This window comes from Phytophthora infestans, genomic scaffold, assembly GCF_000142945.1.
Source record: "Phytophthora infestans T30-4 supercont1.33 genomic scaffold, whole genome shotgun sequence".
Taxonomy (NCBI): domain Eukaryota; phylum Oomycota; class Peronosporomycetes; order Peronosporales; family Peronosporaceae; genus Phytophthora; species Phytophthora infestans.
The window spans coordinates 807,446-821,529 of NW_003303726.1; the positions used below are offsets into that span (position 1 = coordinate 807,446).

Consider the following 14,084-nt stretch of genomic DNA (forward strand, 5'->3'; position numbering starts at 1 on the left):
ATGCCATCCCGGAATGACGAGCTTGCTGCCTAGCGGCACGGTCGGTCGGAGGCCATGATCGCGACGAGGTGTGAATTGGAAGGTATGGACGGGAAGAGGACCGTGTGAGGATGTAAAAAGGTGATGTAGGGTGTGTTGTGTGATTGTTGGTGTGTGTAATTCGTATTATCGAGGTGCAGAAAATGCGGTCGGCTTGCTCTTTCGTAAGAGCCCCTATAGCTCAGTGGTAGAGCACCCGCTTAGTAAGCGGAAGGTCGGTAGTTCAATCCTGCCTGGGGGCAAATTCCTTGCAATCGTTTCACATCCGATACCTCTCCGTGTCGGTCGTGAGCGAGCCGTGCTTCGCGGCGTCTTTGCTCTTTTGCCCCTTTGCCACATTGCCCTTGTGCACGCACATGCACACGTTGCTCATTCAGCGCAACACTGCTAATTCTGCGCAACACTGCTCATTTGGCGCAGGATACTGTTGGTAACGCTCACCATTTGCCGTACTCTTCCCCGCTGAGTCAAACAAATTTCCAACTCAGTTGCCCTCGTAGCTTTCCACGAAGACATACGTCGACGCTTTGTGGTGTCGGATTGGTCTGACTCGTGAGTTTCTCCAGGTGCTAATGCCATCCCGGAATGACGATCTTGCTGTCGAGCGGCACGGTCGGTCGGAGGCCATGATCGCGACGAGGTGTGAATTGGAAGGTATGGACGGGAAGAGGACTGTGTGAGGATGTGAGAAGGTGATGTAGGGTGTGTTGTGTGATTGTTGGTGTGTGTAATTCGTATTATCGAGATGTAAAAAATGCGGTCGGCTTGCTCTTTCGTAAGAGCCCCTATAGCTCAGTGGTAGAGCACCCGCTTAGTAAGCGGGAGGTCGGTAGTTCAATCCTGCCTGGGGGCAAATTCCTTGCAATCGTTTCACATCCGATACCTCTCCGTGTCGGTCGTGAGCGAGCCGTGCTTCGCGGCGTCTTTGCTCTTTTGCCCCTTTGCCACATTGCCCTTGTGCACGCACATGCACACATTGCTCATTCAGCGCAATACTGCTAATTCTACGCAACACTGCTCATTTGGCGCAGGATACTGTTGGTAACGCTCACCATTTGCCGTACTGTTCCCCGCTGAGTCAAACACATTTCCAACTCAGTTGCCCTCGTAGCTTTCCACGAAGACATACGTCGACGCTTTGTGGTGTCTGATTGGTCTGACTCGTGAGTTTCTCCAGGTGCTAATGCCATCCCGGAATGACGATCTTGCTGTCGAGCGGCACGGTCGGTCGGAGGCCATGATCGCGACGAGGTGTGAATTGGAAGGTATGGACGGGAAGAGGACCGTGTGAGGATGTGAGAAGGTGATGTAGGGTGTGTTGTGTGATTGTTGGTGTGTGTAATTTCGTATTATCGAAAGTGAGGAAATTGCGGGTCGGCTTGCTCTTTCGTAAGAGCCCCCTATAGCTCAGGGGTAGAGCACCCGCTTAGTAAGCGGAAGGTCGGTAGTTCAATCCTGCGTGAGAGCAAATTCCTTTGCAATCGTTTCACATCCGATGCCTCTCCGTGTCGGTCGTGAGCGAGCGATGCTTCGCAGCGTCTTTGCTCTTTTGCCCCTTTACCACATTGCCCTTGTGCACGCACATGCACACATTGCTCATTCAGCGCAACACTGCTAATTCTACGCAACACTGCTAATTCTGCGCAACACTGCTCATTTGGCGCAGGATACTGTTGGTAACGCTCACCATTTGCCGTACTGTTCCCCGCTGAGTCAAACACATTTCCAACTCAGTTGCCCTCGTAGCTTTCCACGAACACATACGTCGACGCTTTGTGGTGTCGGATTGGTCTGACTCGTGAGTTTCTCCAGGTGCTAATGCCATCCCGGATTGAGGAGCTTGCTGTCGAGCGGCACGGTCGGTCGGAGGCCATGATCGCGACGAGGTGTGAATTGGAAGGTATGGACGGGAAGAGGACTGTGTGAGGATGTGAGAAGGTGATATAGGGTGTGTTGTGTGATTGTTGGTGTGTGTAATTCGTATTATCGAGGTGAAGAAAACGCGGTCGGCTTGCTCTTTCGTAAGAGCCCCTATAGCTCAGTGGTAGAGCACCCGCTTAGTAAGCGGAAGGTCGGTAGTTCAATCCTGCCTGGGGGCAAATTCCTTGCAATCGTTTCACATCCGATACCTCTCCGTGTCGGCCGTGAGCGAGCCGTGCTTCGCGGCGTCTTTGCTCTTTTGCCCCTTTGCCACATTGCCCTTGTGCAAACACATGCACACATTGCTCATTCAGCGCAACACTGCTAATTCTGCGCAACACTGCTCATTCGGCGCAGGATACTGTTGGTAACGCTCATCATTTGCCGCACTGTTCCCCGCTGAGTCAAACACATTTCCAACTCAGTTGCCCTCGTAGCTTTCCACGAAGACATACGTCGACGCTTTGTGGTGTCGGATTGGTCTGACTCGTGCGTTTCTCCAGGTGCTAATGCCATCCCGGATTGAGGAGCTTGCTGTCGAGCGGCACGGTCGGTTGGAGGCCATGATCGCGACGAGGTGTGAATTGGAAGGTATGGACGGGAAGAGGACCGTGTGAGGATGTAAAAAGGTGATATAGGGTGTGTTGTGTGATTGTTGGTGTGTGTAATTTCGTATTATCGAGGTGAAGAAAATGCGGTCGGCTTGCTCTTTCGTAAGAGCCCCTATAACTCCATAGTAGGACCCCCCGCTAGTAAAGCGAAGGTTGGTAAGTCCATTCCTGCTGGGGGCCAAATCCCTGCCAATCGTTTCACATCCGAAATCTTTCCGTGTCGGTCGTGAGCGTGCCATGCTTCGCGGCGGCTTTGCTCTTTTGCCCCTTTGCCACATTGTTCTTGTGCAAACACATGCCCCCATTGCTCATTCAGCGCAACACTGCTAATTCTACGCAACACTGCTCATTCGGCGCAGGATACTGTTGGTAACGCTCATCATTTGTCGCAATGGTCCCCGCTGAGTCGAACGCATTTCCGAGTCAGTTGCCCTCGTAGCATTCCACTGACACATACGTCGTCGCTTTGTAGAGTCGGATTGGGTCTTGACTCGGTGAGTATCTCCAGGAGCTAATGGCATTCCCGGATTGAGGAGCTTGCTGTCGAGCGGCACGGTCGGTCGGAAGCCATGATCGCGACGAGGTGTGAATTGGAAGGTATGGACGGGAAGAGGACCGTGTGAGGATGTGAGAAGGTGATGTAGGGTGTGTTGTGTGATTGTTGGTGTGTGTAATTCGTATTATCGAGGTGAAGAAAATGCGGTCGGCTTGCTCTTTCGTAAGAGCCCCTATAGCTCAGTGGTAGAGCACCCGCTTAGTAAGCGGAAGGTCGGTAGTTCAATCCTGCCTGGGGGCCAATTCCTTGCAATCGTTTCACATCCGGTACCTCTCCGTGTCGGTCGTGAGCGTGCCGTGCTTCGCGGCGTCTTTGCTCTTTTGCCCCTTTGCCACATTGCCCTTGTGCACGCACATGCACACATTGCTCATTCAGCGCAACACTGCTAATTCTACGCAACACTGCTAATTCTGCGCAACACTGCTCATTTGGCGCAGGATACTGTTGGTAACGCTCACCATTTGCCGTACTGTTCCCCGCTGAGTCAAACACATTTCCAACTCAGTTGCCCTCGTAGCTTTCCACGAAGACATACGTCGACGCTTTGTGGTGTCGGATTGGTCTGACTCGTGAGTTTCTCCAGGTGCTAATGCCATCCCGGAATGAGGAGCTTGCTGTCGAGCGGCACGGTCGGTCGGAGGCCATGATCGCGACGAGGTGTGAATTGGAAGGTATGGACGGGAAGAGGACCGTGTGAGGATGTAAAAAGGTGATGTAGGGTGTGTTGTGTGATTGCTGGTCTGTAATTCGTATTATCGAGGTGAAGAAAATGCGGTCGGCTTGCTCTTTCGTAAGAGCCCCTATAGCTCAGTGGTAGAGCACCCGCTTAGTAAGCGGAATGTCGGTAGTTCAATCCTGCCTGGGGGCAAATTCCTTGCAATCGTTTCACATCCGATACCTCTCCGTGTCGGTCGTGAGCGAGCCGTGCTTCGCGGCGTCTTTGCTCTTTTGCCCCTTTGCCACATTGCCCTTGTGCACGCACATGCACACATTGCTCATTCAGCGCAGCACTGCTAATTCAGCGCAACACTGCTCATTCGGCGCAGGATACTGTTGGTAACGCTCATCATTTGCCGCCCTGTTCCCCGCTGAGTCAAACACATTTCCAACTCAGTTGCCCTCGTAGCTTTCCACGACGACATACGTCGCCGCTTTGTGGTGTCGGATTGGTCTGACTCGTGAGTTTCTCCAGGTGCTAATGCCATCCCGGATTGACGAGCTTGCTGTCGAGCGGCACGGTCGGTCGGAGGCCATGATCGCGACGAGGTGTGAATTGGAAGGTATGGACGGGAAGAGGACCGTGTGAGGATGTGAGAAGGTGATGTAGGGTGTGTTGTGTGATTGTTGGTGTGTGTAATTCGTATTATCGAGGTGAAGAAAATGCGGTCGGCTTGCTCTTTCGTAAGAGCCCCTATAGCTCAGTGGTAGAGCACCCGCTTAGTAAGCGGAAGGTCGGTAGTTCAATCCTGCCTGGGGGCAAATTCCTTGCAATCGTTTCACATCCCATACCTCTGCCGTGTCGGTCGTGAGCGAACCGTGCTTCGCGGCGTCTTTGCTCTTTTGCCCCTTTGCCACATTGCCCTTGTGCACGCACATGCACACATTGCTCAATTCAGCGCAACACTGGCTAATTCTGCGGCAACACTGCTAATTCTGCGCAGGACACTGCTCATTTGGCGCAGGATACTGTTAGTAACGCTCACCATTTGCCGTACTGTTCCCCGCTGAGTCAAACACATTTCCAACTCAGTTGCCCTCGTAGCTTTCCACGAAGACATACGTCGACGCTTTGTGGTGTCGGATTGGTCTGACTCGTGAGTTTCTCCAGGTGCTAATGCCATCCCGGATTGAGGAGCTTGCTGTCGAGCGGCACGGTCGGTCGGAGGCCATGATCGCGACGAGGTGTGACATTGGAAGGTATGGACGGGAAGAGGACCGTGTGAGGCATGTAAAAAGGTGATATAGGGTGTGTTGTGTGATTGTTGGTGTGTGTAATTCGTATTATCGAGGTGAAGAAAATGCGGTCGGCTTGCTCTTTCGTAAGAGCCCCTATAGCTCAGTGGTAGAGCACCCGCTTAGTAAGCGGAAGGTCGGTAGTTCAATCCTGCCTGGGGGCAAATTCCTTGCAATCGTTTCACATCCGATACCTCTCCGTGTCGGTCGTGAGCGAGCCGTGCTTCGCGGCGTCTTTGCTCTTTTGCCCCTTTGCCACATTGCCCTTGTGCACGCACATGCACACATTGCTCATTCAGCGCAGCACTGCTAATTCTGCGCAACACTGCTCATTCGGCGCAGGATACTGTTGGTAACGCTCATCATTTGCCGTACGGCTCCCCGCTGAGTCAAACACATTTCCAACTCAGTTGCCCTCGTAGCTTTCCACGAAGACATACGTCGCCGCTTTGTGGTGTCGGATTAGTCTGACGCGTGAGTTTCTCCAGGTGCTAATGCCAACCCGGAATGACGAGCTTGCTGTCGAGCGGCACGGTCGGTCGGAGGCCATGATCGCGACGAGGTGTGAATTGGAAGGTATGGACGGGAAGAGGACCGTGTGAGGATGTGAGAAGGTGATATAGGGGTGTGTTGTGTGATTGTTGGTGTGTGTAATTCGTATTATCGAGGTGCAGAAAATGCGGTCGGCTTGCTCTTTCGTAAGAGCCCCTATAGCTCAGTGGTAGAGCACCCGCTTAGTAAGCGGAAGGTCGGTAGTTCAATCCTGCCTGGGGGCAAATTCCTTGCAATCGTTTCACATCCGATGCCTCTCCGTGTCGGTCGTGAGCGAGCCGTGCTTCGCGGCGTCTTTGCTCTTTTGCCCCTTTGCCACATTGCCCTTGTGCACGCACATGCACACATTGCTCATTCAGCGCAACACTGCTAATTCTGCGCAACACTGCTCATTCGGCGCAGGATACTGTTGGTAACGCTCATCATTTGCCGTACTGTTCCCCGCTGAGTCAAACACATTTCCAACTCAGTTGCCCTCGTAGCTTTCCACGAAGACATACGTCGACGCTTTGTGGTGTCGGATTAGTCTGACGCGTGAGTTTCTCCAGGTGCTAATGCCATCCCGGATTGAGGAGCTTGCTGTCGAGCGGCACGGTCGGTCGGAGGCCATGATCGCGACGAGGTGTGAATTGGAAGGTATGGACGGGAAGAGGACTGTGTGAGGATGTGAGAAGGTGATATAGGGTGTGTTGTGTGATTGTTGGTGTGTGTAATTCGTATTATCGAGGTGAAGAAAACGCGGTCGGCTTGCTCTTTCGTAAGAGCCCCTATAGCTCAGTGGTAGAGCACCCGCTTAGTAAGCGGAAGGTCGGTAGTTCAATCCTGCCTGGGGGCAAATTCCTTGCAATCGTTTCACATCCGATACCTCTCCGTGTCGGTCGTGAGCGAGCCGTGCTTCGCGGCGTCTTTGCTCTTTTGCCCCTTTGCCACATTGCCCTTGTGCACGCACATGCACACATTGCTCATTCAGCGCAACACTGCTAATCTACGCAACACTGCTCACTCTGCGCAGCACTGCGCTATTGGCGCAGGAATACTGGTCGTAACGCTCACCAATTGGCCGTACTGATTCCCCGCTGAGTCAAACACATTTTCCCAACTCAGTTGCCCTCGTAGCTTTCCACGAAGACATACGTCGACGCTTTGTGGTGGTCGGATTAGTCTGACGCGTGAGTTTCTCCAGGTGCTAATGCCAACCCGGATTCGAGCTTGCTGTCGAGCGGCACGGTCGGTCGGAGGCCATGATCGCGACGAGGTGTGAATTGGAAGGTATGGACGGGAAGAGGACCGTGTGAGGATGTGAGAAGGTGATGTAGGGTGTGTTGTGTGATTGTTGGTGTGTGTAATTCGTATTATCGAGGTGAAGAAAATGTGGTCGGCTTGTTCTTTTTGAAGAGCCCCTATAGCTCAGTGGTAGAGCACCCGCTTACCAAGCGGAATGTCGGTAGTTCAATCCTGCCTGGGGGCAAATTCCTTGCAATCGTTTCTATCCGATACCTCCCCGTGTCGGTCTTGAGCGAGCCGAGCTCCCCGGTGTCTTGGTTCTTTTGCCCCTTTGCCACATTGCCCTTGTGCACGCACATGTCACACATTGCTCATTCAGCGCAGCACTGCTAATTCAGCGCAACACTGCTCATTCGGCGCAGGATACTGTTGGTAACGCTCATCATTTGCCGTACTGTTCCCCGCGTGAGTCAAACACATTTCCAACTCAGTTGCCCTCCTAGCTTTCCACGAAGACATACCTCGCCGCTTTGTGGTGTCGGATTGGTCTGACTCGTGAGTTTCTCCAGGTGCTAATGCCATCCCGGATTGAGGAGCTTGCTGTCGAGCGGCACGGTCGGTCGGAGGCCATGATCGCGACGAGGTGTGAATTGGAAGGTATGGACGGGAAGAGGACTGTGTGAGGATGTGAGAAGGTGATATAGGGTGTGTTGTGTGATTGTTGGTGTGTGTAATTCGTATTATCGAGGTGCAGAAAATGCGGTCGGCTTGCTCTTTCGTAAGAGCCCCTATAGCTCAGTGGTAGAGCACCCGCTTAGTAAGCGGAAGGTCGGTAGTTCAATCCTGCCTGGGGGCAAATTCCATGCAATCGTTTCACATCCGATGCCTCTCCGTGTCGGTCGTGAGCGAGCCGTGCTTCGCGGCGTCTTTGCTCTTTTGCCCCTTTGCCACATTGCCCTTGTGCACGCACATGCACACATTGCTCATTCAGCGCAACACTGCTAATTCTGCGCAACACTGCTCATTCGGCGCAGGATACTGTTGGTAACGCTCATCATTTGCCGCACTGTTCCCCGCTGAGTCAAACACATTTCCAACTCAGTTGCCCTCGTAGCTTTCCACGAAGACATACGTCGCCGCTTTGTGGTGTCGGATTGGTCTGACTCGTGAGTTTCTCCAGGTGCTAATGCCATCCCGGATTGAGGAGCTTGCTGTCGAGCGGCACGGTCGGTCGGAGGCCATGATCGCGACGAGGTGTGAATTGGAAGGTATGGACGGGAAGAGGACCGTGTGAGGATGTAAAAAGGTGATATAGGGTGTGTTGTGTGATTGTTGGTGTGTGTAATTCGTATTATCGAGGTGAAGAAAATGCGGTCGGCTTGCTCTTTCGTAAGAGCCCCTATAGCTCAGTGGTAGAGCACCCGCTTAGTAAGCGGAAGGTCGGTAGTTCAATCCTGCCTGGGGGCAAATTCCTTGCAATCGTTTCACATCCGGTACCTCTCCGTGTCGGTCGTGAGCGAGCCGTGCTTCGCGGCGTCTTTGCTCTTTTGCCCCTTTGCCACATTGCCCTTGTGCACGCACATGCACACATTGCTCATTCAGCGCAACACTGCTAATTCTGCGCAACACTGCTCATTTGGCGCAGGATACTGTTGGTAACGCTCACCATTTGCCGTACTGTTCCCCGCTGAGTCAAACACATTTCCAACTCAGTTGCCCTCGTAGCTTTCCACGAAGACATACGTCGCCGCTTTGTGGTGTCGGATTGGTCTGACTCGTGAGTTTCTCCAGGTGCTAATGCCATCCCGGATTGAGGAGCTTGCTGTCGAGCGGCACGGTCGGTCGGAGGCCATGATCGCGACGAGGTGTGAATTGGAAGGTATGGACGGGAAGAGGACCGTGTGAGGATGTAAAAAGGTGATATAGGGTGTGTTGTGTGATTGTTGGTGTGTGTAATTCGTATTATCGAGGTGAAGAAAATGCGGTCGGCTTGCTCTTTCGTAAGAGCCCCTATAGCTCAGTGGTAGAGCACCCGCTTAGTAAGCGGAAGGTCGGTAGTTCAATCCTGCCTGGGGGCAAATTCCTTGCAATCGTTTCACATCCGATACCTCTCCGTGTCGGTCGTGAGCGAGCCGTGCTTCGCGGCGTCTTTGCTCTTTTGCCCCTTTGCCACATTGCCCTTGTGCACGCACATGCACACATTGCTCATTCAGCGCAACACTGCTAATTCTACGCAACACTGCTAATTCTGCGCAACACTGCTCATTTGGCGCAGGATACTGTTGGTAACGCTCACCATTTGCCGTACTGTTCCCCGCTGAGTCAAACACATTTCCAACTCAGTTGCCCTCGTAGCTTTCCACGAAGACATACGTCGACGCTTTGTGGTGTCGGATTGGTCTGACTCGTGAGTTTCTCCAGGTGCTAATGCCATCCCGGATTGAGGAGCTTGCTGTCGAGCGGCACGGTCGGTCGGAGGCCATGATCGCGACGAGGTGTGAATTGGAAGGTATGGACGGGAAGAGGACTGTGTGAGGATGTGAGAAGGTGATATAGGGTGTGTTGTGTGATTGTTGGTGTGTGTAATTCGTATTATCGAGGTGAAGAAAACGCGGTCGGCTTGCTCTTTCGTAAGAGCCCCTATAGCTCAGTGGTAGAGCACCCGCTTAGTAAGCGGAAGGTCGGTAGTTCAATCCTGCCTGGGGGCAAATTCCTTGCAATCGTTTCACATCCGATACCTCTCCGTGTCGGTCGTGAGCGAGCCGTGCTTCGCGGCGTCTTTGCTCTTTTGCCCCTTTGCCACATTGCCCTTGTGCACGCACATGCACACATTGCTCATTCAGCGCAACACTGCTAATTCTGCGCAACACTGCTCATTCGGCGCAGGATACTGTTGGTAACGCTCATCATTTGCCGCACTGTTCCCCGCTGAGTCAAACACATTTCCAACTCAGTTGCCCTCGTAGCTTTCCACGAAGACATACGTCGCCGCTTTGTGGTGTCGGATTGGTCTGACTCGTGAGTTTCTCCAGGTGCTAATGCCATCCCGGATTGAGGAGCTTGCTGTCGAGCGGCACGGTCGGTCGGAGGCCATGATCGCGACGAGGTGTGAATTGGAAGGTATGGACGGGAAGAGGACCGTGTGAGGATGTAAAAAGGTGATATAGGGTGTGTTGTGTGATTGTTGGTGTGTGTAATTCGTATTATCGAGGTGAAGAAAATGCGGTCGGCTTGCTCTTTCGTAAGAGCCCCTATAGCTCAGTGGTAGAGCACCCGCTTAGTAAGCGGAAGGTCGGTAGTTCAATCCTGCCTGGGGGCAAATTCCTTGCAATCGTTTCACATCCGGTACCTCTCCGTGTCGGTCGTGAGCGAGCCGTGCTTCGCGGCGTCTTTGCTCTTTTGCCCCTTTGCCACATTGCCCTGGTGCACGCACATGCACACATTGCTCATTCAGCGCAACACTGCTAATTCTGCGCAACACTGCTCATTTGGCGCAGGATACTGTTGGTAACGCTCACCATTTGCCGTACTGTTCCCCGCTGAGTCAAACACATTTCCAACTCAGTTGCCCTCGTAGCTTTCCACGAAGACATACGTCGACGCTTTGTGGTGTCGGATTGGTCTGACTCGTGCGTTTCTCCAGGTGCTAATGCCATCCCGGATTGAGGAGCTTGCTGTCGAGCGGCACGGTCGGTCGGAGGCCATGATCGCGACGAGGTGTGAATTGGAAGGTATGGACGGGAAGAGGACTGTGTGAGGATGTGAGAAGGTGATATAGGGTGTGTTGTGTGATTGTTGGTGTGTGTAATTCGTATTATCGAGGTGAAGAAAACGCGGTCGGCTTGCTCTTTCGTAAGAGCCCCTATAGCTCAGTGGTAGAGCACCCGCTTAGTAAGCGGAAGGTCGGTAGTTCAATCCTGCCTGGGGGCAAATTCCTTGCAATCGTTTCACATCCGATGCCTCTCCGTGTCGGTCGTGAGCGAGCGGTGCTTCGCGGCGTCTTTGCTCTTTTGCCCCTTTGCCACATTGCCCTTGTGCACGCACATGCACACATTGCTCATTCAGCGCAACACTGCTAATTCTGCGCAACACTGCTCATTCGGCGCAGGATACTGTTAGTAACGCTCATCATTTGCCGTACTGTTCCCCGCTGAGTCAAACACATTTCCAACTCAGTTGCCCTCGTAGCTTTCCACGAAGACATACGTCGACGCTTTGTGGTGTCGGATTGGTCTGACTCGTGAGTTTCTCCAGGTGCTAATGCCATCCCGGATTGAGGAGCTTGCTGTCGAGCGGCACGGTCGGTCGGAGGCCATGATCGCGACGAGGTGTGAATTGGAAGGTATGGACGGAAAGAGGACCGTGTGAGGATGTAAAAAGGTGATATAGGGTGTGTTGTGTGATTGTTGGTGTGTGTAATTCGTATTATCGAGGTGAAGAAAATGCGGTCGGCTTGCTCTTTCGTAAGAGCCCCTATAGCTCAGTGGTAGAGCACCCGCTTAGTAAGCGGAAGGTCGGTAGTTCAATCCTGCCTGGGGGCAAATTCCTTGCAATCGTTTCACATCCGATACCTTTCCGTGTCGGTCGTGAGCGAGCCGTGCTTCGCGGCGTCTTTGCTCTTTTGCCCCTTTGCCACATTGCCCTTGTGCACGCACATGCACACATTGCTCATTCAGCGCAACACTGCTAATTCTACGCAACACTGCTAATTCTGCGCAACACTGCTCATTTGGCGCAGGATACTGTTGGTAACGCTCACCATTTGCCGTACTGTTCCCCGCTGAGTCAAACACATTTCCAACTCAGTTGCCCTCGTAGCTTTCCACGAAGACATACGTCGACGCTTTGTGGTGTCGGATTGGTCTGACGCGTGAGTTTCTCCAGGTGCTAATGCCAACCCGGAATGAGGAGCTTGCTGTCGAGCGGCACGGTCGGTCGGAGGCCATGATCGCGACGAGGTGTGAATTGGAAGGTATGGACGGGAAGAGGACTGTGTGAGGATGTGAGAAGGTGATATAGGGTGTGTTGTGTGATTGTTGGTGTGTGTAATTCGTATTATCGAGGTGAAGAAAATGCGGTCGGCTTGCTCTTTCGTAAGAGCCCCTATAGCTCAGTGGTAGAGCACCCGCTTAGTAAGCGAAAGGTCGGTAGGTCAATGCAGCGTGGGGACAAATTCCCTGCACTCGTGTCACATCCGGTAACTCTCCGTGTCGGTCGTGAGCGTGCCGTTCTTCGCGGCGTCTTTGCTCTTTTCGCCGCTTTGCCACATTGTCCTTGTGCACGCACATGCACACATTGCTCATTCAGCGCAACACTGCTAATTCTGCGCAACACTGCTAATTCTGCGCAACACTGCTCATTCGGCGCAGGATACTGTTGGTAACGCTCACCATTTGCCGTACTGTTCCCCGCTGAGTCAAACACATTTCCAACTCAGTTGCCCTCGTAGCTTTCCACGAAGACATACGTCGCCGCTTTGTGGTGTCGGATTGGTCTGACTCGTGAGTTTCTCCAGGTGCTAATGCCATCCCGGATTGAGGAGCTTGCTGTCGAGCGGCACGGTCGGTCGGAGGCCATGATCGCGACGAGGTGTGAATTGGAAGGTATGGACGGGAAGAGGACCGTGTGAGGATGTAAAAAGGTGATATAGGGTGTGTTGTGTGATTGTTGGTGTGTGTAATTCGTATTATCGAGGTGCAGAAAATGCGGTCGGCTTGCTCTTTCGTAAGAGCCCCTATAGCTCAGTAGTAGAGCACCCGCTTAGTAAGCGGAAGGTCGGTAGTTCAATCCTGCCTGGAGGCAAATTCCTTGCAATCGTTTCACATCCGATATCTCTCCGTGTCGGTCGTGAGCGTGCCGTGCTTCGCGGCGTCTTTGCTCTTTTGCCCCTTTGCCACATTGCCCTTGTGCACGCACATGCACACATTGCTCATTCAGCGCAACACTGCTAATTCTGCGCAACACTGCTAATTCTGCGCAACACTGCTCATTTGGCGCAGGATACTGTTGGTAACGCTCACCATTTGCCGTACTGTTCCCCGCTGAGTCAAACACATTTCCAACTCAGTTGCCCTCGTAGCTTTCCACGAAGACATACGTCGACGCTTTGTGGTGTCGGATTGGTCTGACTCGTGCGTTTCTCCAGGTGCTAATGCCATCCCGGATTGAGGAGCTTGCTGTCGAGCGGCACGGTCGGTCGGAGGCCATGATCGCGACGAGGTGTGAATTGGAAGGTATGGACGGAAAGAGGACCGTGTGAGGATGTAAAAAGGTGATATAGGGTGTGTTGTGTGATTGTTGGTGTGTGTAATTCGTATTATCGAGGTGAAGAAAATGCGGTCGGCTTGCTCTTTCGTAAGAGCCCCTATAGCTCAGTGGTAGAGCACCCGCTTAGTAAGCGGAAGGTCGGTAGTTCAATCCTGCCTGGGGGCAAATTCCTTGCAATCGTTTCACATCCGATACCTCTCCGTGTCGGTCGTGAGCGAGCCGTGCTTCGCGGCGTCTTTGCTCTTTTGCCCCTTTGCCACATTGCCCTTGTGCACGCACATGCACACATTGCTCATTCAGCGCAACACTGCTAATTCTGCGCAACACTGCTCATTCGGCGCAGGATACTGTTGGTAACGCTCACCATTTGCCGTACTGTTCCCCGCTGAGTCAAACACATTTCCAACTCAGTTGCCCTCGTAGCTTTCCACGAAGACATACGTCGACGCTTTGTGGTGTCGGATTGGTCTGACTCGTGCGTTTCTCCAGGTGCTAATGCCATCCCGGATTGAGGAGCTTGCTGTCGAGCGGCACGGTCGGTCGGAGGCCATGATCGCGACGAGGTGTGAATTGGAAGGTATGGACGGGAAGAGGACCGTGTGAGGATGTAAAAAGGTGATATAGGGTGTGTTGTGTGATTGTTGGTGTGTGTAATTCGTATTATCGAGGTGAAGAAAATGCGGTCGGCTTGCTCTTTCGTAAGAGCCCCTATAGCTCAGTGGTAGAGCACCCGCTTAGTAAGCGGAAGGTCGGTAGTTCAATCCTGCCTGGGGGCAAATTCCTTGCAATCGTTTCACATCCGATACCTCTCCGTGTCGGTCGTGAGCGAGCCGTGCTTCGCGGCGTCTTTGCTCTTTTGCCCCTTTGCCACATTGCCCTTGTGCACGCACATGCACACATTGCTCATTCAGCGCAGCACTGCTAATTCTGCGCAACACTGCTCATTCGGCGCAGGATACTGT

General features: G+C 53.0%; 1 protein-coding gene and 1 pseudogene across 2 annotated transcripts; both read left to right on the plus strand.

The window, feature by feature from the left end:
* The first annotated feature begins 1,435 nt into the window (after positions 1-1,435).
* PITG_28353 lies at positions 1,436-1,507 on the plus strand (annotated as a pseudogene). Its single transcript has one exon. The product of its transcript is annotated as a tRNA-OTHER (tRNA).
* A 4,678-nt stretch (positions 1,508-6,185) lies between these two features.
* PITG_14875 (uncharacterized protein) lies at positions 6,186-8,058 on the plus strand (the record flags this gene model as incomplete). The annotated part of the gene is made up of 4 exons (XM_002899014.1): positions 6,186-6,267; positions 6,815-6,858; positions 7,425-7,512; positions 8,036-8,058. The coding sequence occupies 4 exons, from the start codon at positions 6,186-6,188 to the stop codon at positions 8,056-8,058; spliced, it is 237 nt and encodes a 78-aa protein (XP_002899060.1).
* Between the last annotated feature and the right edge of the window lie 6,026 nt (positions 8,059-14,084).